Genomic DNA, 27,593 nt, shown 5'->3' on the forward strand with positions numbered 1-27,593 from the left:
GTGTCTGCTGTCCTGTTTACAGAAAGGGAGAAAGGAAGAACGAGGAGTGATTCTTCTGCGTCCTCCAGGAAACAATCCGCAGCGCTAACATGGGGCAACTCTCAGGGCAACGCGCGCAGGGCAGAGAAAGCCCCGTTTCAGACGGAGCAGCAGCACCAGGACAAGCCCTCAGGAACAGCACAGCCCAGGCTGGCTCTCGGGAGCACCGCCCGGCATCCCCAGGGGAACGGCTAACGATCCTTCCCAAACCGGAGCCCCGAACCCCGTCTGGTCATGATTAGAATTCAAGAAGTGCAACATTAACAATTTATAGGTTTTAAATATATCAGAAGCCGGGGTGGATTACAGCATGCTGGAAAAGTAAAATAGTATCTCTCTGTTAGAAGATTAATGCTGCAGGGTAAACTGATCTCAGATAACTACACAAAATCATCCTCTTCATTGCAGGAAGGCAGGAAGTAGGAAAGAAGAAGAGCGCAATTTGTTGAGGTGTATTTTAGGAAATGACGCCGCGAACTTTGCCCAGTGGGGAGTACCGGTTTTTAAAAAACAGTTCTATAAAATAAAATAATAACAGAAGCTGAACAGCCACCGCAAATGCAAATTCCTTCACAATTCTACCGCATTTTAACAATTCAATTAAATATTTTGAAGAGATGGCAGGAATCAAACACTGTATTCAAGGTGGGTCAGTACTGAACTCTGAGCTGATGTCTTCATGGAATCACCTATCGTAACCCCAAGACCTCGCTCTGCAGTGTTAACAGCCGTTCATAGCTCATCATTTTACATGTGAAGTTACGATTGTTTTCCCTCCATGTGCATCACTTTACATTTATCTAGATGGAATTTCACCTGCCATTTATTGTTCAGTCTCTCAGTCGCATTAAGGTCCTTTGCAATTTTTTGGTCTTTCTTTGTCCTCACTACCTTGGATGACTTTGGACCATCAGCAAACTTTCTCAACTCACTGTTCACTCCCTTTCCAGACTGTTTATGAATGTGTTGAACAGCACAGGTCCCAACATGGGTTCTTGCAGAATGTCCCCTTTGCAAGAGCTGACATTTCCCGGTTTGTTTACGATCTTTACTTCTTACCTCTGGAGCATTCTTTCTTAAAAAAAAAAAAAAAAACTTTGCCAAGAGACTTTGTGGAAAAAACCTTCTGGAAATTCAAAATATGTCAATCAGGACACCCCCATCCACATGCTGGTTGACCCCTTCAAAGACCTTTGCAAAATAGGATTTTCCTTTAAAAAGAAACTATGTTGACAATTTCCAGATAGTTTACAGTTAATGTGGTGTGCCCTCATACTAGTCTTTATCGAGGTTTCTACTAATTTGCCTGGCACAAATTTGCCTCTCAACAGCTTACACAGTCCCCTGGAACATGTTTTAAAAACTTGCATCATGTTTGCCACCTTTCGGTCCTCAGGTACAAAAGATGAGTTGACACACCTTATCATCAGTAATTCAGCAATTTCATCCTTGAATTCTCTTAGGACTCTTGGGTGAGTACCATTTGGTCCTGGCACTTTCTCATCACTCAAAGTTAGTAGTAGTTCCTTCCAGTTGCTTTGCCCTCTAAATGCCTTTTAAAGTCTGACCACCCACTGGCCCTGCAGAGTTTCCCAAACTCTTCTTGCTCCTGATGTGTTTGAAGAACAATTAGTATCACATTTGATTGCTTTTCTTGTTCTCTTCTCGAACTTTTTTTGGCCTTCCTTATTCTGTTTTTACTTTTTATCTGCTAAAGTCTGTGACTTTTTTTTTTTTTAATAGTCTTCACTAGGACACCACCTCAGCTTTTCAAAGGATGTCTTATTGTTTCTAACAGCTTCCCTTACTCTTCTATTCAGCTACACCCAGCTTCCTTTTAACCTTTTCTTAAGCCTTTCTGAATATGTGGCACATGCTGAATCCATGGTGCCCTTTAGCAATCTCCTCACCACTTAAAAGCTTCTCTCAGCTACCTCTAACTTCTTTTTAATAGACTTCTTCATTTTTAGGTAGATCTACTCAAGCACACTCCTGATGAGATTTTTGGCCCTTGTTGCTCCTTAATGAATGTTTCCTCTAAGCTATGGTCATGGTTACAGAGTAGCTCTTCAACTGTAAGATTTTTGAAACAGATCCTGAGCTTTATTTAGGACTGAAATAATAGATGCATCTTCTCTTCTGAAGTCCTAAACTGGCTGTTTCACAAAGCAGTCTAGATCGTCTCTAAAGCCCTGGTTCAGCACTACATTTGATTTGTGGGGGAGGAAGAGACAACTGAGGCCTCACTCTGTATCCTCACTGCCATCTCTGATCTCCATCAGCATATCAAAGTCAGTGTCACCATCCTATTTCAGTGATCAAATCTATATACTTCTTATTTAGGTAACTTCAGTACCTGCAGATTTTATATTACTCATCCAAGGGGTTATTTTGTTAATTTTATTCAATTCTAAGCTCTCTAACATACAGTACTACATTAGGTAAACACTGCTGCTTAACCGTACTACTCCACATCCAGCACAGCCTTGTCAGTACACAGTTGTCTGCCTTCATCAGGTTTCCAATATACCAACTGTTCACCTACCATTTTGTCAGCTTGACATTTCCAAGTCTTCCATCCCTATTTCTTATATTTTTACTAATCCTGAAAATCAGCTGCACCACAGTTTAAGTTCTCTTGTTGCTCCCCTATTTAGACAGCACTTGTCTATTTTCCATTTTCTTTTTGGCTACTTTTATCCTCTGGTCTCTCTTTTATTTGAAAACACAGAATTGTCCCTGTCTTCATCCAGAAACATATGCTCTTCCGCATGTTGGCTTTCTCCCACTCACGACAGGTAGGTTCCCTTACTGTTCAAATGAAATCTATCCACCTCTAAATACTCTAAAACATTAACTTCTTGCATCGTCATTTCAGCCAGGCATCACAATTCTAACTCCCTCTGGTCCTGAACAGGATACTGGGAGCACTTCAGAAAATGCAACAGAGAAAATCTTGTCTTCGGCTTTCTTCCTAATAGCCTAAATTTTACTACCGGAAACTCTCTTCTGCCCAGCTGTATGTCCTGGTACCCACATTCTTCCCTGATGTCTTTTAGGAACTGACCCTGACTTCTAAGAGACAGCAAAGTGTGTTTTGGAAGGAGAAGATGAATAAATTGGGTAAGGGCATCAGGAGAACTCCTTCCATGAAACTGAAGCTCTGGTTAAAAGGTATTTTAACATGCTCTTTACATAGAGCTGACAGCAGAAACCCCAATTTGTGAGCCTCAGAAAGATGATGAATCGCACTGATCCTGTCAAGGGGTAAGCTGCTACAACAGAAAGGTCAGGATCATTTCTAAGCCTATTATTTAAATGAGCTCATGCTATATTGCAAAAAAAGGCTGTTTTTGTGATATTGCAAATCCAGAATATTTTTATTAGTTTTGCTTGGCTGCAACCTCCAGTTTAAAAGTTTGAATAAGCCCAGATTCTTGTATGAGTTGAAACTTTGATGAAGTAGCATGAAAAATTGCTGGTTAGACATCTGGGTTAGTGACTGAGCATTGATCTACATTTGCTATTTTTACTTAATGATCTAATCTTTAAGTTCTCTTTCTCTTCCAAATCTATTTAGCTATTGAAGCATGCTAACGCAAGCATCATACGTGCTATTGCCATCACTCCTACCAAGATCTACACCCAAAAGTTCTGTCTTCTCATAATAGCTAGCAATAACAATGCCTCTGTTTCACAGCAAGGGAACTCTGTTAGATAGGATCTCTGTCCAATTGAGAGTAAAATTTAAAATTGTTACTGGGAATTTATGCCCTCCTTTCAGTTACTTCATATCCTGACATAACTCTTAGGTCAAATCTAGAGTTGCATATTAGAGAAGCATTTGTAAACAGAATACTCATAAATGGAAATAAGAGATTTAAATGAGTATCACTTAACCACTGGTGATTAAGAAGCTTCTGTAAAAACACTGACAGTGACCCTGAGGCATACTGCACCATTTCACTCCGATAAAGCAAAATTTTAAACAGTATATGGAACAAACTGATACTATAACCCAGTGTTTCCCTCTGGTAATTAAAGGGAGCAAACAGCGGCATAGAGAAGTTAGCAATACAGTGGCAGCATCTAAATTAAGTTCTGGGATTCTTATACACTGTTTGACAACACTCCTACTTTGTGTGCCTTTTTTCTTTTTCTCATTATAAACAAGTAACCAGGCAAACAGCAACAAACATCCTTCTAGATCATAAGGCCTTACGCCAGCATGAATGCGTTCCGTGTTTGAACTCCAATTTTCAGGAAAGCTGGGCACACTGCCATCACGGAGCTTACACTGAAGCTTATCATGAACTCTGCCATTTACACACCCTCTTACCAGAGCTCTGCATGTTATGATGACTAATGTAATTATATGAGTGAATACACGTACTCAGCAGAACACATTTAAAATGTCCAATGTATAATCAAATAAACAGCGTGGAAAAAAACCCCGTAAAACCAGAAAATCTAACATTGTGATGTGATAGCTTATACACTTTGGCAAACGCACACTAGCAAAAATCTCTTTTTACACTAGTGCTGCTTTTGTCACAACAGAGAACATCTCTCTCACTGGGCTAATGCTAAGTGTAACTTACTGTTGAAGTGAGCACTATACTGTTATATATGTCCTTATTTATTTTGCATTGCAAGGAACACTGGAGTCAGCACTACTGACTTGCACTACTACAATTTACTGCGAAAAGTCTGCTGATGTTCCCTGCTTATCTGCCTGCTTGACTAGCTCTGTGTGTGTATGCTCACTAGGACATACTTCTGTCTGGTTAGGGTTCTTTTTTTTTCTTCTCTCTTTTTTCCCTAAACACCCCCCTCCCGCATTTCTATCTCAATGTTCCTCACAGTGGTTTGGGGTCAGAAAAGTCAGGCAGAGGTAAATGGTTAGCAATTGAGGATCTTCTTGTATCAGTGTCTCTCTCTCTCTTTTTTTTTTTTTTCTTTTTTTTAATTCTACATTGATATCTTTCCCCTAAGCGTAGAAAGATACCAGCGTGCGCTTCTTGCATCTGCCGAGCCAGAAGAAAGACCACAGGGACTGACATCTCCCTTCCCTCCCACGTGGTTCCCAAAATACAGAAGCAACATCGTACTCTGACAGAAAACCTGCCCCGCAGATAGACGAGCTGAGCGCAGCCTCCCGCTGCGGGCGCCTCTCCCTCTCCGCCAGCTCAGCACCAGGCGCCACCTTCCCTCAGGTGAACGGGGCTGGGAGAGCTGTGGCCACCACACGCCTACGAGTCAGCGAAATCAGCCCAAGGGCATCTTAAAACAAGACAAAACCCTTGCTGTAATTCATTTGCTAACATGTCAGGTAATACAGACATCCATGAACAGTTGTTAGAATAACACCGAGTACCTAATTAAAGAAAAAAAAAAGAAAAAATTTGGGAGTCTACATTTCTACTTCATTCTTCCTACAAGACTACTGAAAGGGCACTTACAGCTGAGAATAACCTTTTATGTCTTAAAAGAAATGAAATACTAATTTGGCTTCATCATTTTCCTTTCAGAAGTACAGGCTGAGCTAATTTTATTTTTGAAAATCCAACACTGTTTCTGTTACCAGGATTGCAGGGCTGGAATACCGGCACGGGGGACACCGCGTGTCTGTGGCCTGCTGGGGCAGGCAGACCCGCCCCCCCCAGCTTAAAAAAAAGCGCCTTACAGATTCATAGTGTTTTAGGCCAAAAGGAACCATTACATCTGATTTCCTGAATAACACAGGACACAATTTCACCCGCTGGAGAGTTTCAGCCTTTCTCATTATGAAGTCCAACAATTTGTGGTCAACCAGAGCTTAAATTTTAGAGGAAAAGGAAAAAAAAACCCAAACCTTGATTTAAAAGTTTCCAGCTATGATAAATGTACAACATCACTGGGGAAGCCATGTTAATGGTCAATTATTCCCACAGTTAAAAATCCTTGCTTTACAGCAGCTATTATAAACCGCTCAACCTAGTTGTGCCTCACTGTATTAAGGTGCACCCTAATGTCAGGTACCTCCTGAGCGTGCAGGTATTTATACACTACAATCAGATCAGCTCTTAAACTCTCTTTGATAAACTAAATAAAGTTCCTCAAGCCTCTCATTACTAAGGCCTTGATTCACTTTGTAGTTTTTCTCTGAATCCTCTTCAGACTTTCAATATGCCACTGAAGTATAGGCACTAGAAGTGAAAACAGTATGCTCAAGTATAATTTCTCTTTACCTACTTAATTAAAACCCATTTCTTTCAACAAGAACTGCATTAACCTTTTTGCCTCAGCATTCCCTTGGGAGGCACAGCCCTGCGTATTTACTAGCAGGACCGTTCAGCCATCCTGTGTGCTACCACTCTGGATTTGACCATCCTTCCATGTCCCAGGACATGTTCTGACCCAGTTACAGAGGGAGCTGCCTGAAGTGTCTCCACACTGTGAATCTTCAGCTGGAGTAGACACTGTTTCAGCGGGTTTTTCACCTAGTTGAATTTTGCAACACTTTGTTGGACCCTGCTCAGGAGGCCTAAAATGAGTCCCAGTCTTAGCAGAATTTTGTTTCTCCAGTCCAAAATAGTGGTTTAGACCAACACATGCAAAGGGAACAGAGTTCCACACTGTCTAACTGAAGAACAAAAAAAAACACAAAAAAATCCATGGATCTTCAGCTCTTTTGCTGTTCTGTCCTCTCCCTCACTTTGTGCTTCACCAGCTTAAATTAAGAAATTCAGATATTAAAAAAAAATGAAAAAAACAAAAAACAAGTAAATATTCTGATCTCTCCTTTCTCCTCCCTTCTGCCCATATAATGGGATTATGATTAAGCAGAGAGGTCAAAAGAAAATTGAGAAAATGCCTTTTAATTTTTTTATTTCTGTGCCAGGACTGTTCTCTCCCCCCTTCCCCCACATAGATATTTATTACATATTAAAAATAAATTCCAGTCTAGAAAAACAATTTATGGAACCTTAGAAAAAACATTCTAAAAATGAATTACTACTGGTTTTAGAAATAGTCATGAAAAAGATAATTAGAATTTCAAATCTGTTCTCTGTGAAAGACTTAACCCAAAGAAAGGAAAAATGGGTGAGACACCACAGCAAAAAATTTCTGAGTCAGGTCTCCTTTTCTTATATGGCTTATTCACAGGTGAGGGCTTGCATACCTAAAAGGATCGAGTTTGTAATGTGAACAACAACTAGTGCTATTGACCAGCTAAGCATTGATGATGCTTCTGTTTACAGCAGAAATAAACCTTACAGGAGAAAAAAGTCATGTTTTTGCTCCAGACAAGATCAGAGATTTTAGTAGCAGATATAAAGAAACAGAAAGATGCTGAAAGTGTTTTAGGACAAAAGCAGGGACAAGAGAGATTTCTCACACACCCAAATGGAGAATGAGGGAAAACGTAAATATCTGAGGTTTAATGCTTTGTTCTATACTAAACTGAATTCAGGTTTAAGTATTAAATCAGCAGGTTCTTTTTTAATCCAGATCACACTCCTGCTACAGGACAAGATGTTGTACCTGCAAGGTGAGTTTTTATGACCGTGAAAGACAAAACCTGAGAAACAGAACAAAGGCAAGTACAAAACCTGATGGTTTTAGCTAATCCCTAAGGAATACGACAATTTCCCTTCCCTTTGTGCCTCCACTGGCTCACCAGTTTAACTGTACATGAGTCGCTTCACCTAAGCCTTACATTATTCATCTTTAAAATGAGGATAAAAGTATTTACAACTCACAAAAAGGCTGGAAGCCCTAAATAACATGTTTACAACTCTTCAAAATCCTCTGATAGAAGATGCTATATAACTGTTATTTATTATTAAGCACAGTATTATTCAGAATACTCAGCTTTATTAAGCTAAATAAAAACCTACCAAAAGCATCTTCCCTCCAGATGCAACAAAAAAATAAAAACATTCCACGATTTGAGACTTGCAGGAACTCAAACCAGTAACATACCTGGAGAGTAAAGCTATTCTTGTTACACTATTACCATTTGACAATAAAATAATGTGAATCTGCAAAACGGTATGAAAAATTACCTTTCAACAGAATCCTGCCAAAAGACTCAAGCTTATAGTGGGAAAAGCTTTGATAATGTGTGGGCTAAGCAAGACTCCTGATTTTTGATTTGATCTTGGAGATGACTCTTTTCCTCTTGAGGATCTGCTCTAAGTTTTCCTGGAAGTTTTCTTGCTCCCAGCCTGCTCAGAGCACCAATAAAACATAAAAGTGAATGGTATCCCATCAGCTAGATCTGAATTACCTTTATAACTCTGAACTGTGCAAAGAGAGGCTCATGTCAAACTCATGGCCTTGATTAAGTCTGTGAACAAGAGAGAATAAAGACAGAGGAAGCCTAATCATTTGGAATGAATTAATGCTATTACCTTTAACATACTGAAATAAAAATCTAGAAAGATAACAAATTATATAAATACACATTTGACTATAAATGCATAAAATGCCTGAATATCAATGAATAAAATGGCTGAATATAAATGAGAAGCAGTTGAGAACTGAGAATTTCCTAAGTGTTTTAGCTGACAACTGTCATCCACTCTTTGCATTAAGTTAGGAATAATAGTTCCTCCTTCATTTAAAAGTCAATAGTGAGATTTTCGGGTTTGGTTTTTCAATCAGTAGCACGCATTACACCAACAGCTTTTAAAATGCTTTTTATTAAAAAAGCCCTGTATTTAGAAACAAATCTTTGAAGGACCATTCCATTTGTAATCAAACCTGTCCTGAAACTTCATATAAAATCAAAATCTGCTGTCTTTTAATCTAAGTAAATGAGACAAAAAGCTGGCAAAGGCAGAAACCTTTTCTTCCCAACAAATACATGAACAAGAAATGCAATCCTCTTTCCATGGTGCTAACATGGTGAAGCAGATGAACTTTGTGATATCTCCACTGTGAGACCACATGGATTGAATACAGTAGAAGACCAGCCTGAGTGACAGATCTTTGAATCAGCTCTGCTCAGGTGATTGAAATGGGCTGCTCAGAGCTTCAAACCTGCATATCAGCAGCTTTCAGATGTGCTACAGAGGCAGGTTTCACACTATGACTTTAAATTGCCATACTGTATTCTAAAATTTTCATAAAGTGGAAAGTATCTAAATTAAAAGACCACTAGCTATATCCACGTTCAGAAGGAGTACAAAAATAATTAATTCTTAGCTAAATTCTCATTATTTATCAATTAATAATTAATGCATTAATCCTTGGTTCCTCACGGAACAATGCGACGCAGCTCTAAGTGAGAGCCGTGAAAGCCAGCCAGGTAAAGCCAGCATGTTGCATAAGCAGATACTTCGTATTCATTAGACACACACTGAGAATTTAGAGTTTTCTAAAGGTTTTCTAGAATTTTTCTTAGGACAAGAGATCTCATAAGTAGAAACTACTGAAATCTTTATAAGTACAGTGGGTGCAACACGTGTCCTGTTTGCCTTAGGCTGTAAATCTGCTCCTGCCGGCTACGGAGGGGATGCTTCCCTCGCAGCGTCTTTGCAAAACATCCTTCAATGTTCTAATGCGTAAAAATACTTATGGCTAACAAACCCCGCTCTTGGAACAGCTGCCCTGTGTCATGACCACATTACTAACTTGAGACCAAAGCTACTCAATGAAGATAAAAGCTTCTTAACTTCTCCCTATGCTGACCAGTAAAAAAAAAAATATATACACCGCTGAAATGTCAGAGGCTAAACCCAAGCTTTCTATAAATACAGAGATGAAACATATAGCTAAGGAACAGATTTTCTGGAGGACTTGGGAAATTAAGATTTGTAAGCAGAAGCTGTGATTTTATAAAGAATTAGGCTGATGACCAAATTATTTGTATGCACAATAACTGAAGTAGCAGTTTGGGAACAACAATTTTTCATAAACCACACCTTGAACACTGAGCTCCTATGAAGTGGCTAGGAAAAAGCTATCACATCAGTTGACTTCTCCCTCACTAGGATGTCAATACACTTGCTGTTTAGAGACAGGGGTTTCTACCTGGTTGCTAATGTAGTAGCTTAGAGAAAGAAGCTAATCCATCCAATTCCTGTCAGAGAAAATCCAAAGTAACTGGAATCATTAAATGATGATTAACATACAAGGAGAGTCTCCTTTAAAGAGGGTTTGTATTATTTTGGAAAGGATTTTTTAAAAATGAGAATAATATGTATTAAAGACTTGACACAAAACAGAAAAAACACTTATTTTAACACTTAACAAAGAGCTGCTCTTTGAAGAGGGCCTTGTCAGGAACAGGGAACCTGCATTTTTAAATTGACATAGCACAAGCTGTAACACCTGTCAAACAAAGATTGACTGACAACTCCCTGCTTTCAGCAGCAATTTTTTCCCCATATCTAACTCGGTTCATCTTACCAGGTGTTTGCTTCAAGCTGAATATTTTTTGGAAGTTTCACCAGAAATGCCTCACATATTTTGTGGGGAAAATACACTGTTTGGAATAAGCATGTTTCAGGGCCTCCAAAGGCTGAGCAAATTCTTCCGAAAATTGCTACCACAGTTGAAAGAGGTCTCTGCTAGCTTGCATCCAAGCCAGAGAGACAAGGAGGAATTCCTGACTTAGTGCAAAAAGAGTAAGGACACAAAGAAGAGGGATTACAGGAAAGAGGAAAAACAGCAGATAAATGGGTCTACAGTCAGATAATGTTAGAGGAGAAGAGAGTTAGAGAAGGAAAGCAAACAGGAACTAAGGAGAAGAGTAGCAGAAGTGTGTGTGTCCAGAACCTGGGCTTTATTATTTGGTTCCCAAGCCTCTGGTTTCCTCTATCGTAAATATCTGGGAAAACAAGTATTTTTCTCTTTTATTCCCTGATCTGTATAAAAGGTAATAGGCTGATTCCTGATGTTGTAGGCTGGGTGATTCTGCATATGATTTGGAAAACATGAACTCTGGAGGCTCCAGAACAACTAATGGTGAAGTACAAATGTTTTTAAGTGTTTAACAAAGGGACAGAAAGGCAAAGCTGAAGTGCCTTGCGTGCCTGCACCGTCTATAAATAAAGGGCATATAAAATGTCTCTAAGAAAAATCTTGCTATTTCCTGCATTAAAAAAATATATAAAGAAGACCCACCTACCCCACACTATTTAATTGCTTAAATTTCTTTTCTGTGCTGTTACTGTGCTGTCCCCCTTACTAGCGGGGATAGCTCTTCCAAAATGTCACCTGCTCTTTGGAGTAAAGTATTTCCGAGAGAGATGAAATAAGCAGTTCCCTTCCCTGCAGCTTTTCACAGAAGAGGAAAAGGGGAAAATCAGAGCACATGCTCTCTAGGGCAAAGATAAAGGCAGCAAGGGATAACTGGTTGGCAACCTCCAGTTGGCTGCATCTGTAATTTGTTCCCGCTGTGCTCCCAAGTGCGTTTTGGCATTGCAGCAGAGTACTAAGTGGCTGAAATTCAGGTCCTGCTAAGGAAACAAGAGCTCCCCTAGCTGTAGCAGACTGCCAAAAGTAGAAGAGGCACTTGGCATGCTGGAGTGAGAAGTCACTGATAGGGGTGCACTGGAGTCTTATCTTCAGGCTTTCATTTCTGGCTTGGTGCCCTCAAATTTGAGGGAGAAGGAATGTAAACTAGATAGATAGCAGATAAAAATGAGGGACATAATTGAAAATGCAGAAGAGGGGAGAGCAAGTGAGTCCTTCCGAGTAGTTTTCTTGGTGGTAGGCCAGGGATAGTCCAGGAAAGGCTAATGCTGGAGAGAAGTCAGACTTCTACGTTACTAGTCAGCTCCTCTTTCCCTTCCTGTAGCCCACTCCAGCTGGCTCACCTTCAGTGGCAGCTGTAAAATACTTCTGGTCCACTTTGCAAGGGGAGATCTGAGCTCTAGTAAAGAATCAGCATAAACTTTCTGCTTGAAAAGGAATAGATACTGAAGCAGTAACTAGGCCACATTAACCCCTGTGTCCTCTAAAATACGAAGGTATGAATCAGCATTTAGAAACCAATCATGATCCAGTTAGATGGAGAATATTTCAATAACATGAAAGCTACAAGAGATATTACAATCTTTGATTACCCCCGAGGCCATAACAAACTCTGAAGGAAGCATATGAATTGCTGATTATTTTCTACGATGATAGAATCTCAGAAACTGCTGATACTGCTTTTATGCAGACTGACAGGTCCCTGGTTGTATTACTCTGAATTAATTCGAATCATCAAGTGCTGCTCTGATTCCAAATCTACTTTTAGGAAAGTAGAGAGTGTTTAGAGTTTTGGAGACTTCTTCTAGGGTGTATGCAACCTTCATAGTGATCATGAAGTTTGCTTTGCAAGACAAAGCCTCGCTTCCGACCACGCTAGCGACTGCATTGTGATAACCTTCCGTGACATGATCACGTAGTGTCTTTGCCCCATTCAGTCCACAAGATGGATGACACGAGGAAATGAATCATAGAGGTGCAGGGAAAGAATGTCCTATAAGGTGAAGCGGTGTGGTAAAAGAGACAGTGAGTGTAAAATGCAAGATTATAATAAATGTGTAATGGGGACAAAATTAAGATTGCATAGTAATCTTAATTATTTTAACTAACTTTACTTGACTTCAAAGTCTTACAGATCTTTCAGTGTAATCAGTATGCAAGATGTTAAACGTTTAGAAATCATTAAAATCACTTCAGCATGCTAAAAAAGAGCTCTGTTCAAACAATACCTTTTTGTACAGCACCTGTCACAAACCAGAGGTACCAACTTGAAAAGTTCCTTCCCAAAAGGCTAGATCTCATTTTGCTGTACACAGGAATATTTTAAATTATGCCACCTGAGAATTTGATTCAAACTGTGCATTTCAAGCAGAGGGGAATCAATAACTGAGACAGAGCTTTTAGAAGCTTGAGGCCAGGACAAACACGCTGTCCCCTTTGGATCTGTTGCTGCAATACTTCTATGAAGAAAATAAAGTTCAAGTTGTGACAGAATAATGTCTGCCCCGTTCTGACAAAACTATTTGCTAGTGCTGTAAAAAGATCAGCAAAGAACAGAGTACCTCTTCTGCAACACCTCTCTGCTTGGAACCCTTTATTCTGCATTCAGAAGACCCCTTTCTGGCTGATCTGTTGCAACAAAAAGGCACCCTTACTGAGGATTAAAGGCATGTACCCAAAGAGTTAGTACAATCATTCTCCAACTTATTGTGCCTATATAATAAGCAAGTCCTAAGGTACCTATCTCCTCCATAAAGGGAGTCTCACAAGCAGAAATTAAATTGGAGCTTGAATGGATAACTACTATACATATGTCCACAGTATTTTTAGAACTATTAATGTCTTTAGAAGAAACAGAAGGGAAGCCTTTCTAACCAAATCACACAGTTTTCTCAGGAAAATAAGATATACCGAGGTAGGCATTTCTTAAAATAAATAAATAAATAAAATCAGTCTGCCTAGTGCTTCATCCAAAAGTAATCCATGCAGAGTGATCAGAACATTTTCACAGTGAAACAAGAACATCCATGTTTCATCTGTAGTGTCACACATTTTCAGAAGTGAAAACTGTCTAAGTTAATTATATAAAAAAGGTGTTTACCTCAAATTTTAAAATATATTTCTGTAAATAGGAGTTCTTTTGGAAACACTGTAGGGAGTGTTCCTTTAAAGATGCTTCTAGTGAATGTATTTTACCCGTTTCCTGCCCTAGTAGCTGCTGTATCAAGCTCTTACGCAGACACTTTTCTTTTTTCAGGTCACTGCAATTAAGTTAGAAACTACCTCCTGACAAGGTTTAGAAAAAAATGTTTCTATATCTGACTGCTAATGAAAAATGAAGAGGTGAATCCAGAGTTTTTGCTTGAGACCAGATTTCTTTTTTCCACTTTCAGTGAAAGTATGCAATCATGAACTGTGGCCAGATCCAGCACTGGCATGTGCTTCAGGGTCCTCTCAGTCCTACTGAAGGCAAAGAGATTCTGTGACCCACACGAGAGGTTTCTCTGTCTACACTGCTTTACAAGCAGTCTTGTGAGTGAAATGTGTAGATTTCCAGATTAATCCATAAGGCAAAAGACAGCTTTTTTTGGGAAAGGGGCAAAAAATTCTTCCAACATTATGCTACTGCATAGGATGAAGAAGATAGGGACTTCAGAACATGCATATATTATGGGTTAACTGGATTTCAGTTTTGTTTAGTCAAATTTGATATTTTGGAAAAGGCTCCCCTGTCACCTCCCCCCCCCACACCTTTTTTTTAAACAGATCTTACATACTCTCCCACCACTTTTATTTACAGGAGAAAATAAATATTTATATATATAAACATGGAAATCTACATTTGCAAAGGTGGTGTTAAGTTACAAAAAAAAGGGAATGCATGACAGCTGGTGTTCACTGTGCCTGTCAGAAGACAACCATAAATGATTCAGTTTTCCAACAAGCTTTAGATAAAGCCCATCATAAAAGACCATTGGGGAAAACCAACACCTGCAAGATAAATGACAGTCTGTGAATTAAAAGCAGAATAGTAGTGAACTACTGTTCCTCAGCAAAAAGCTGTTAAAATGTGGTGTGTTTGCAGTGCACAGAAGTACAATTTTACGTAGTTATCAAGAATTCCAACGCAGACAACGAGCTGACAATGTTTGCTGACGACCCCAGGCCTCTCTTTTTAATAAAACCCATTGAGATTTGGAGGGAAGTGACAGGAGTGAAGGATAAACACCAAGAATTAGGCAAACTGAATGTAAGCCAGATAACTGTTAGCTAGTGAACATATGCAAAACCAGTCTAAATAACCAAATTAGTCTGCCTCTAGAGGCTACTGCAACTCACATAGCCAGTAATACCAGTAAGCAAATGATGTTGGTGGACTCTACAGCTACAATATCCCTGAAAAGGTTCTCAAAGTCTTTACGTACAGTTCTCTGACAAAACTCAGCTATAACAGTACCATTTGAAAGCAAATCAATAATAACATTCTTCAGTTTATTAGAAAGAAGATGGAAAATGAATATGAATTCCACCCTGCCTAGAAAATGAAAATGACACAGTCTTCTTAAAATTGTATTGCATTTTGTTTGCACTTCAAACATATCTAGGCTTGCAACTTTTATCTCTCTGAACACATGCATGTGCATATACCCCTGAATCTATAATATGCACATACTCACATCTCCCATCTAAATATACAAGTTTTACATGTGTTTTGCAATGAATCTAGTAATATTTGCTAGTGTTTATAACAGAGGTTTAGGCTGCTGACCTTTGAAACAAGTTGGCTGGTACCCCATAATCATCCCAGAGCACTGTGTGTTACAGTACAAGCAAGGCCTGTCAGCAAGATTTATTTGCAAGGCATGAAGAAAAAGATCCTCTTGCTAGTTTAACTTCAGACAGAAAGCAAGTTTGCAAAAGGAAACAGCTGGCAGTAGTTTGGCCAGCCACCATCTGGTGGTATTGATAATGCGCCCTCTTCCATTCCCCCCTCCGTGACAAGTACGATGCTGCACAATTCGTGCTGCAGTCATATAAGAACAACTCATATTTACTGACTGGATAGAAACTATTTACACAGTGATCGGAGCCGGTTTCCTTCCTGTTGCTATTAGCTTGTTTCTTGCCGACTTATTCCACGCTGAATTACCTCCACACGTTTTGGAAACTTGGTTGGCAAACGGGCAAAATATTGTTTTTGGTGGACTCAGTAAGTTTAAGATGATAATTAAACAACCATGAAGGATGAGAGCAAAAGCAGGATTTTACTAACATCCAGACCCTGTTTATGAACCTATTACAGAAGTGCAAACTACATAGGAGTATATTTTTGTTATGGCCACTCTGAAAAACATAGACACCTACAGCAACATTTGGCACTGTTTTAGCAGTAATATTTTACTACAGAAACATTAAGAAAAACCTGAAAATGCCTTAACAAAGAAAAAATAGTGGATTAACATTTTTCACTTTGGCTGGCTGCACAGTTTTAGGTTTTATTATTATTGCTGTTCAGAATAAGCAAGGTCCTCCAGTTACTTCACTGGCTGTAATGGACTTGGCTTGATTTAAGTCAGAGGATCTGCACCTGCCACATTTTTCAATTGGCTTTTGCTTTTTCCATTTTTACAACACATGAAAACGCACATGTCCATACAAACGCTCAAAAGGATTCTACTGCTCATTAAATCCATACTGTGGGTTTTTCTGTTTTCCCTCCAATGTGCAAACACCATCCCAGCAGGCCAAGTTAAAAAAAGATCGGGCCCATTTACAGTGAGGAGATTGAGTAAGGGTCTGTCGCTGTTCCACACAAGAACAGCGGCTACCACAGCACAGACAAAAAGGCTTCTCCAAAACTGTGTCAGTGATGCACAGTTTTAAGGCAGCTTCGAGTACCGGATATTTGAACTGGCTTGGAAAGCGCACACTGAAACGGAATGTGGAACCACCTTTACTTACTGTGTTAAAATTTGGGAAGAATCCAACAGCAGAACCGCTGTCCACAGGGAAGGACATGAAGGGCTTGATATCCAGCGACGGCTGCATCATCAAGGTAGGAGCGCGCACAAGGGTGGGAAGAGCCGTAGTGCCTGCCAAGAGCAAACAAAACCAGGAATTCATAGTATTCTCCTTCCACATTACACGCCATGCAGCTATTTCTTGCTGACACAACCCCTGAGAAAAAATATTACACGGAGGTAATAAAGTGGCTCTGTAGGAGTTAATGTCATTAAAAGAAACCTATTTCCACACACTATAGATGAGGCAGAGCACTCTCCCATAGCTGTGGCTACTCAGAGGCTGAAGAGGAGACATATGGTATATAAATCACACTGGCAGGTAGAATAAATCCTTTCTAAAGCTGAAAAATTTTTCTGTGCCAAAAAGGCCAGGATGGGCGCCTACGGAAGTCAGATGCTTTTGCAATTCATGGTTGCCTATTAGATCAGCCAGCACAGGCAATATACACAAGCCGAAGTCGAGAGGTTTGTTTCAAACAGCATGTTAATTTTTTTCTTTTCTGACAGTAAAGCATCAGGTGCTGCACAAATATCTTTTCACCGAACACCTAAACAAATTCCTTCTGCTTTACAATGCAATGACACTAGCAGAGAGCAAGCTATTATACACTATTAAATAATCAGATGGCATGCAAATGAACTCAAATTTCTTTACATGCAATAGAAAACATTTTCTTAATAGAAGCCTAGATCTTTCATTCTAAACAGGAGCTTTCCAGAACTGTACATGCAGAAATCATTTCTGTATGCACATGAGCACCACCCCCCAACATGACCCCGAAGGAATGAGAAATATAAATATTCATTTATAATGAGCTGTCTGCCCTATTTGCACAATAGCATGGCTGGTGTGCCAGCTATGCCTGCAGGAGTATTTTTTTCTGAAAATCAAATATAAAAAAATATTTCAAACAAAATTCCCCTCATTGAAATCAAAAATGCAAAAAAATTCTCATTTTTTCCTTTCTACATGGAATAAGTAATTCAACACCAACTGGCACAGGAATGGGAATGCAAGTGTCCCACATCTGCAAAGGCGGATGAGTCTTTCTCTGCCTCTCCTCTAGGTGCTCTCAGCCACAATTCCTCCGTAATTCCCTCCTCCTCCCAGTACCAATGGCCAGCATATCAGCTGGGGGAGGACAGTCCTATGTTAAGAGCATCTTTGGTCTCAAGCGGAGCTAACAATACTAGTAGGCAGTATATCGTTCCTCATAGAAATTGTCCAAGCTTTTTAAACTCAATCAGGAGAGGGAAAACAAGCAAGCAAACTAGGTAATTTTCCCTCTCTTCTCCCACGAAATCAAATCATTTGCATCTACTTGCAAGTACAAGTCTTCCATTACAGGATCTCCCTTTCTCCCTGTTAAGGGCACATGAAACTCAAGTCGGAGGAGACATTTTCCTTCTTTTCGTCTCAGCATCCAGCCTCCATAGACAGTACTTCAAACCCATCCTGTCGTACCTGAGAGGGCAGCTGAGTTCAGGATCCAGATGTGGCTCCTGGATGGTCAAACACTTATTACTACCAGCCCTGAACTTGTGTTTTGTAGAGGGAAGAGAGACAGTCATTCTGATGACAGCTGCAGCATAGTAAACATTATATAATGGTCTAGCAGATTAATAACAGGCTATAATCTATTCTTTGTTTCTTGTACAGGAGAAGTGTGATGAGTGCAGAAAGATGGGTCCCCAACAATTATGGAGAGAGAACTATTGAACAACATCCCAGCTGAGCAGCACCACTTGAAAGGAAAAATATGGCTGACACACTACTGCAGAATATTTTCTCCTTTCTCCTATCCCAGTACTTTCAAAATGTAAGGTTTGTTTCAAACCTTTAAGGCAGTTAAACCCCGCGTTCTGCATAAGCCCATGAAATTCATTGACAGTTGTGCTTAATTCACTGTAAATCCAAGTATTCAAGTGGAGTCACAAATGCCAAAAAGCTAAAGGCTGTCTAACATGCCTATAGTTGCTTCTTTATCTGTAATGAAAAAATATATCAACAGAAAAGTAGTGTTTCAGAGGATTTATCCAAAGAAAATGTCTTCAACTGCAAAAGTGATGATTATTTCTCCTAGCTGGTTCTGAAACAGCAGATTTACATAATTTGGATTTCAGAGTTGTATGCACACAGCAACTATGTTGTATTCAATTATGTAAAGTCTATAAACTGCCATCATCAGTCTAAGTTCCATGAGTTTCTCTTTAAAGTTCATAAGCAATTAAACATCTATTGAGTTAAAAAAAAGCCCGGTCCTCTCTTTATATATTCACACTTCCGTGAAGCTATGGGTTACATATTTTAACTACATTTTACAAAAAAAAATATAACAGATTAGAGTCAAATTGTGACTGACATTTAAAAAACAGAGTTAAGCTGAGCTTCTGAGAGCGCCTTTAACTGAGGCATAGAAAGTACCTGTCATGAAAGTAAGTTTTAAAAATTAAAAAATGATTAGCATCCTCCTGCAACAATGCAATCTTCTTAGCACTCCTTAGCTGAGTACAGATATTTCATATGACAAATATGTTAGAACTCTGCCTGCAGATTTTCAGTCCACAGTGTTGCTGCTGCCAGACTAATATATGATCAGTAGATCAGGATATGTTCAAAGACAGCACAAAATAGAAGAACGTACACAACTCGCAGATTGGTTACCAAAGGCATTAATGATAGAAAATTGTTCTGCTATCACCAGTGAAATACCAGTGACCCTGTTTGAGTGGAGGTTGATTTTTAGACACACCTTTAAAAATCTCTGAAGAATTACCAGCTAAAGATGACCTAAATTTCAGGTAAATCCCTGCAGGCCAGAATCATCGACTCGCACCGAGCGGGGCACAGTTTTGCACCAGCATTGCTCCTAATGGCCAAATACATTCCCACCAGCACCCCGTCAAATCTGTATGCAAATCTGAACGAAGCAGGAACACTGGCACCTGAAAGATGTAGCTGACAAGCTGCATTATCATGATAAATATAACAGATGTTTACCATTTCATTAGCATTTTAATGATAAAAACAGTTTACCACGTCAAACACAGATTGTTTTAAACTACTTGTAAATCTTTGGCATAAATATAACTGATCTTTCTTGTAAAAATATAACTGATCTTTCTTGTAAATTCATTTGCTCATTTCAGCTTCATAATGTTTAAACAGTATTTTACCTTTTTTGTAACGTCTATTTTCACCCCCACAGAAGTTACCTACGTACAGAGGACACAAGCAGCAGACGGACTTTGCTAAAATGCACTAATCCTCCCTGGTCCCTTTTACCCTCATCTAAAAGGAGGAAAGCAGGTTTCATAAGAGCGAATGACCCTAAATAATTGTCATTTTATTGAGAGTTTTTCTTCCTCCAGCACATACTCATCTCAGAAACAAGTCTCTGTAATAAGCACGACTTCTCTTTAATCACATACGTTTGGCTTCAAACATCCTATCTCTCACTGGGCCGCTGAAGTTTTTGCCGTAGTTATGAAAGGCTGTCATCTTTAATCACTCAAATTTGATCCGTGTCTAACAAAAAAGGCATGTAATTAATGCATTAAGTGATGAAAGTGAAATTTTGGGGAAGCGATTGGTGCTGGAAAGCCTTGTGCAGGTCACGGCAACGGCAGCAACTGCGACAGGCTTTACGTATAGACCAGCACGGTGGCAGCTGCCGCCAAGACCTGACCAGCCTCAGCAGCGAACTCCCTGCCCTTCCCTAGCGCGGCCAGACAGCAAGTCCGCAGCGGCCAAGGCTGCCACAATCTCAGTTTTGGCAGAGGCAAACGCAGCTCTCTTCTGCTGTGGTTAATATTCACTGTTCATTTTTTTCTAGCAAGAGTGGTGTCAGGTTTCAGTAAAATCTGAGCAGCAAAATCTAGGAGTTTTTTCCTTTTTTACCCTCCTGAAAACTATCCCTAAAAATATTATTTCTTTGTTTTTCTTCAGTGCTTTTCTTTATTACCTGCAAATATCAACAAGTGTGGCATGCCTCCACATTAATTCCTCTGATTTGGATCAATATTAGACCATTACATGAAAGAACCCAATTCCATCACAAAATTTACTCATCTAAAACAAGTTTTTTAAATAATATCCTATTTAAAGAGCAATTTTCCAAAAACAAATTACACTTTTTAAAGTTGAAAGCATGCTCTTCAAAAGTCATCACTGAAGACACCTACAGGGGTGTCTAAAGCCGTATTTGATCCTCTCTGCTTCTTCTCTTACCTAAAGCTGTTACTACAATGTTTTGATCCTCAGGTCCAAGGAAGTAGTTCGTACTTGAACAAGGGCAATGAAAGAGTAAATGAAGTGTTACCAAGACTGAATAAAAGCATCTAGTTGACAAACTGCTATGGACAGGACCATCTTGCTTCTACTTCTGAGACTGCATGTGATTGCCTTTGCTTAACTTGTGCCAAAGACAGACAGCATTGCGGGGAAAATCAAGGGGACGTAATTTGGGTTGCTAACACCTACTACTACATATACTTTGGAGTTACACTGAATAATTTTCAGTTTATGGACAGGCTATCCTAGCTTTTCTCATCCTTGAATTGTCTGACCATTTTGAGCTATGAAGAACCATTACCTAGCCAGGGAACTGTAGCAACACAGTAACAACTGATGGGATGGGTGAGTTCTGGGCTTTTTCCTCTCTCGATTTTCTCAGCGCAGCATTTTTCAGACACTAAGTGAGCCAACAGTGTCCCTTGAAGGGTGGATGACAGTTGTCCCTTTGGTTTTGCACAGGTTGGGTGAATTCATTACGGACTGCAACCACACTAGGCTCACTCACCCTGCCTTTAGACTTCACACTGTCATCTCAATTTACATCGCTTGCCTTTAAAGCTCCACAAGCCTTAGGACCAGGCGGGACATGTTTGAATTGGTTTCATGAAGTTATTCTCAGAGATCTCTGCATGCATTCATCTATAATCTTTTTCTGGGGCTCTAAAGCTTTCAGTACAATTTATTAATTTGTCAGTGGAACTTTTGAACATTGTCAGAAATATTTACTTCAGCATGTGGTTCAGAAACAGTTTTATAAACAGGTTAGAGCCAGAGGTAGTACCTAGGCTTTCATATTGAATAAAGCTCTTTTCAACTCCACTGCCTATGCCTTGCAAAGAAACACTGCACTAAGGGAAAAAAAAAAAAAAAAAAAAAAGTAGCTTGCTGAAGATTTTCCTACACTTACTTATATGCAGCTTTATAGGATGATTAGAATAATGAAATTATGTTTATAAAAAACCCACCTAACTAGAGAAATGCATTCCATAAAACAAAACAAAATAAAAGCCAACAAGTTTCTTGGGTAAGATCTGTGCCTCTCTTGCATCATGCCCTAGACCCATCCACTCGGATTCCCCCGGCAGAAATGACAGGCAAGATCAGTCACTTGCAAGTCACTACATTAGTAGTTTACGTATTTATATGGCATTCATCACCACAGCACCCGAGATCTTTCCCAATACTTAGCGACAGAAACACTACTCTTTGTTCCTTCGCAGTGTGATCAGTTCAGAGGATTTAGAGTTTTTTTATTCGTATAGTTATGGCTACACATGGGTATTAAGAGAATGTCCTATGTTTCTCTGTATGCCTAAGAGAAATGGCTAAAAAAAGTTAAGCCCAATAATGTAATTTTGAGTTTCTGAAAACAGCAGGTGCTGATATCAAAATGCTTAGGTAAAAAGCTATTTTAGAAGTATTTAATTAAGAATATTCATGGATGTGAATTTTAAGTCATTCTCCTATCTTGAATAAAAAGTACATGTAACCTTTTTTAGTAGACTTTTTTCTACAGGACTCACTCAGCAGAGCAAACACTGCTTCCTTATAACATGATACTATGCTAGATGAGATTTACTGTATCTGTAGGGATTCCAGCTTGTGGAAAATAAAGAAGTAAAGATGAGAGAGATAAGACAACTCCTTCAGCTGAGCTTCCCAAAAGGCAAATCAACAGGCACTTAAGAGATATTCACCATCCAGGCAAGGGAACTTATTTTTAAAAATAACTTGAAGCAGTACACCAGCACATGTGAGACATGGCACAGCCCTCAGCTGACAACAGGAAAAACACCAAGAACTTCTACAGCCCCTGGGCACCATACAAGCCGATTCATTAATGAACGTGAATGGCAGTTCCTTTGAGAATTAATATGATTACCACCGTTTTGCACACATCCTTTAAAATTTGGATAGTGCATTGAATTCATACCTCTTAAATGCTATTCGAATATCAACGCAGCAGTCAGTCCTTCCGTTGGCTTGTTAACTGATTTAAACATCACAAATCATACATGTCCATTCATGTTTGGCTATTAAAAACCAGAACGATCCTCCAAGATGTTTTTTCAAAAGCCCCAAGGAAAGACAGCAAGAACTAGTGTAGCGCTTACAGCTAGTGGACAGCATTAAGCAAGAGCCGCCCTGCAGAACCGGCATAACACAAGTTACAGGAAAGCATTAGTCCAGGTCTAACCTTGCATGGCAATATATCTATTGAAAATGATATGCTAAATATATTGCATTCCTTTCAGAGCTTGTTTTTTCAGTAGGTAAGTGCTGTAACAAACCCAGAGGCATTCAATGCAGCTTGACAGCAACGTACAAACTGCCTCTCTATTGTACGGTTTCTAAGCTCTTGTACTCAAATATGATGTGCTTAAAAAACATGGCAGATTATGAGACTAGTTCTGTCCCTACAAATTAAAATGTCACTTCCAGTATGCTTGAGTGGGAAGTCGGGATTTTCATTATTATCTATCTAGAAATAAATGTATGGTGAAGACACGTTAACAGAGTTGTATATCCTCTCTTTGAATACAGTCAGATAGCCTGAAATGAGGTATTTCTATATGCCAAATATATGTAGGATTCCATCTAACTAGGTCAGTGTAATAAACAAATTGAAATCTATTGCTGAAATGTATGGCAGTTTTAACATTTAATCAATCCCAAAAGCCAAGCATTACCTGCTTACCTAATGTTTATAATTACATACAGCTCATTTACAGTCAGAAAGAAAAAATGCATAGCTGTATGTATCTATCATGCATTGCACATATGAATTATAAAATTAAGACATAAAAAGCATAGACCAAATATTTCACAGAAAATACAAATTTAACCAAAATATCTAACCAGCAGCTGGGGATATAAATTTGCATGACCATTCTCTTTTGAAATCCTGATGAGGTTCTGTTCCTGCTCATTTGTGCGTGCCCATAAAATGATTCACCTTCTCTCCCTTATTCACAATATAAAGTTCACAACATTAAAGGGGCCGCACATTACAGCAAAGGAAGCCAGGCTACTAACAAAAATATTCTTTACATAGATTTTTAAGAGGAACATATCAAGTGCAATGTCTGAATTTAAAAAGACAGACAAAAGCCTAACTAGACATTTAGCAGCCTTTTAGCTTCATATTAGCATGCTGCCAAAGAGCCTGGCGTATCGGCTGACCATGATCAAACGTTCACCGTTGACTGTACGAGCGCTCACTTAGACAAGTACAAGACTTCTGCACTTGTACTTACAAGCAAGCAAATCATTACAAGACCAGACCTGCCTCATTAAAATACTGAAGGGCTGACTTGGTACCACCTTAACTTCTGTGAATTGTAAAGATTCCTCTGCCTATCTGATTGCTTTCCATCTCCAAAGTCTTATGATTGAAAAATGAACATTTCAGAAAACAACAACGTAGAATATAGATCATAAATACTATGCATACAGTTGCTATGAAGACAATCCTGGAAGAACTGATATTTAAGACCTCTGCTACAATAATATTTATGTTCAAAAGATATATGTTAATATTTATTCCCCTAATCTCTACATTTAGTACATCAAAAAATCATGGAAAGTAAATAACGTTTAGTCTTAAAAGGAGAGGGGTTAACAATAGAAAGCTATAATTTCACTATTTTAGAGACAAATCAAAACATTAATCAAGAAAATCTCCATCTCCTTGCAGTTGTACTGCATTTCTAATGTTTTAAAATACAGACAAGAATCACTAGAGGTTTTGCACAGAAGACATCAGACCAGATGGAGGGGGAGGGAAAGTCCAATTATTAGGACTGGAACAGATTATCTCGCATTTTCTCTGAAATAATTGTGTTACAATTATCTGATCATAGCATTTTGAATAGCCCCGTCCATCCCACACATTTGCAGTAGTCTCACTCGCTTGGTTTGCAGAGTGCATGACCCACACCACTGTCTTCCCTCCCCTTTAGGTTCTGCTCTGCCTTGTGCTTTTGCAGCTGAGCGAGGAAACACTCGTGCCATACACAGCTGCATTTTGACAGCAATTTTGCTACACTGTTCCACATATGTTTTTGCATTATTTATATCAAAGCATGTTTATTATCATTGGCTCCTTGTCAAGCCTAAGCAATTAAATAAAGGAACATCCTTCACTGTATTTAGAAGAAACATCCTGGCTTGAGTACAACTGCAATCTGCTATTATCTGTAGGTAGTATGGAAATATTTGTCATTTGTTTCTTGAAAGAGCTAGCTCTTTAGACTTCTAAAACAAACAAGACTATTTGTTTAACTGGAAAGCAGAGTGGCATGTTATAACTTAGTACCATCTAGTCTAGTAAGCTGGATTTTATTCTAGATAAACAGTGGCAGCTATTAATAAATGCAATACTCCTTGTCCTACGGGAGTCCTGCCTGCATTGAAGTCAACTGGACTTTGCAGTCTGTCCCCATTTCCTTTCAGAAATTTCCTGGCTTGTTCAAGTCTCTCTCCCCAGCATCCACAGGCTTATGAGCAGCCCTGTCCTCCTCCTCCTCCTCCTCTGTTCTTGTTTGGTTCTAGAAAACGCTGCTTTGGAGTTGTTTCCTCTTTGGAATTGTTCAAGTATGACAAAAAACAGCTGTGTCTTTTTCAGCTCTCCGGATTTCCATTCTTTTGCCATCTGTACATCTGTAATGGAGATCTTTCTGGAAATCTGGCAAATACCTTTTCTTGATTTGCTCAAATCGGGACCCTTCAACCCCCTTGCCTTTTCTACTCTCCAGTACAAAGGTGCAGTGAAAGACAGTATTTACTTGTTTTTCTGCTGACATTTTTTAACAAAAAACATAGCATCACCACAACCATACCAATGCCACACCTTTATCCACAGCACAGGGCAACTTGCACTTCAGCCTCCTTTTTTTTTTTTTTTTTTTTTTTTCCTAAATGCATATCCTGCTGGGCATCATGCCTGCGAGTGTCCCAGGAAGAAACATGGCACTCCAGCCCCTCTCCGTTCAGGATCCTGGAACGGTAACCAACCTGTGCCAACAGTTTATTAGCACATGGGTCCAAATGCAACTAACTGCTTTTTCCCTTTAGGAACCTGTAAGAAGTGCTAAATGGCGATGGACAGCTTTCTAAAGACAAGTACTTTTATTTAGAAAATGGAAAAAGTGTCAGGAAAGAGCCTGAAAGTCCCTTTTGATTAACACATTGTTTCATTACAAACTGAAACTTCCCTATTAAGGAACAGGATCAAAAAAGGACCAATTTCTATTATTTTAAAAGGTCCATGGCTTTCAGGATGAGGCCTGGTGTTGGTTTGGCTTTTAGAGAGTCTCTCACCCCTGCACCTCTCACGTAACCTCATGTTGCTCAAAATCCAGCCCTTTTATCCTGAATCCAGGTACCATGGCACTCCTCATCTCATTCTTAGAAAGCCTCAGCATAGGCTTTCTTTTAGCTAGTACCGAGGTGCTATCTACGGAAAACTAACACGTCTATCGAAGGACATGCTACTGGGTGACTGTTCTCTCATTACTCAGTCAAAGCTACCGTGCCTTAACTCTGATATTGGGAGGATTTATGTCTGCAGTTGGTTTCTGTCTCCTTATTCCACTTCAGTACTCCAATATACCAGCTCGGCAATGCTACACACAGAGGTAATTGGGGTCTAGACCCATACACTTCCTCGCAGATGTCACTAATCATTAACCAAATTAGACAGAATTTACAACTCTCTTGAAAGGCATCGTAACTCAGAAAATTTCATGCCTCATCTGCTTTTCTCATGAATTACATAATCACCTCTAGGAAATTTAGTTACCTAAGTTACTTTTTATTTTCTTTTCTAAAGATAAAAGACTGCAGCAACAGGTAATTTAGGGTTTTGAAAGTGCTCTATTGAAATTATTTGCAATGGAAACTAGGCTCTCTACTGAATGAAAATTAACTTTCCTTTCAATAAAATTTTTCAGTTTTTCAGAAAACTCCAAAGAAGTTTGAACATTCAATTTTTCCTCTCATTCTATCCAAAGGGTCACAGTTTCAGTAGCCATCTTCCTGCTATTTGCTGATTTTTTCTAGTTAGGTGCCTGCTTTTGCAAGAACCACAGTCCTTCTGTTTAGAAATAAAAAAAAATGAGATAGGGAAGAACGGTGGAATTAAAAACCTTCATAATACTGACCACGCAGCCTCTACTCCGCGTTGAATGTAACTGGTCTACCAAGGCAGGCCGCAGACAAGCACCTGTCCAAGACAGGTCAAACTTGTAAAGCTCATGGCAGATTTATTACACTTGCACTTAATTTAAACTGCATGTGATATAATCCTTTTTCCAAGACTAGAGTTTTACTAAAGAAAGTCCTAGAGGACTTAGTAGTAGTTTAGAGAAGAAAAGAACAATTTTATAATTTCCTAGTTAATAGTTACTACAGAAGGGGAAAAAAATCCTTCTTCCCTGACTTATCTAATTTTTCCGAGTGCCCTATCTGTTGCTTAAGTGACAAGAAAGTATGATTTCCCGGAGGGCTTCAGTTTTTTCATAATCATATGCCCTACAAATCTCCCACTTCTCAGAGCCCATACTTACACAAGTTACAGTGAGGGACGAGTCAGAGCTCTGTTTCTTGAGCTTCATAAGTTACTAGCCCTCTGTTGCGCTGCACCTAGAAGCACGAAAAGTGCAAAGACCTTGCCCCGCTCAGGGAAGTAGGAGTCTCACTCAGCACTTCTCTCACCTACAGACACAAAAAAGGGTACTTTAACCTGGCTGTGAAAAAAGTAC

The 27,593-nt window shown here is 39.3% G+C and overlaps 1 protein-coding gene across 4 annotated transcripts in view; it reads right to left on the reverse strand.

The window, feature by feature from the left end:
• The window catches only part of ZNF385B (zinc finger protein 385B), a 179,524-nt gene that overhangs the window by 46,458 nt on the left and 105,473 nt on the right, over window positions 1-27,593 (reverse strand). For all 4 annotated transcript variants that reach the window (XM_064515027.1, XM_026111209.2, XM_026111210.2 and 1 more), the window contains one exon: window positions 16,471-16,601. In XM_064515027.1, coding sequence (XP_064371097.1) covers window positions 16,471-16,601 — 131 coding nt within the window. The remainder of the gene's footprint in view (window positions 1-16,470; window positions 16,602-27,593) is intronic.

Source organism: Dromaius novaehollandiae, chromosome 7 (genome assembly GCF_036370855.1).
Source record: "Dromaius novaehollandiae isolate bDroNov1 chromosome 7, bDroNov1.hap1, whole genome shotgun sequence".
NCBI lineage: Eukaryota > Metazoa > Chordata > Aves > Casuariiformes > Dromaiidae > Dromaius > Dromaius novaehollandiae.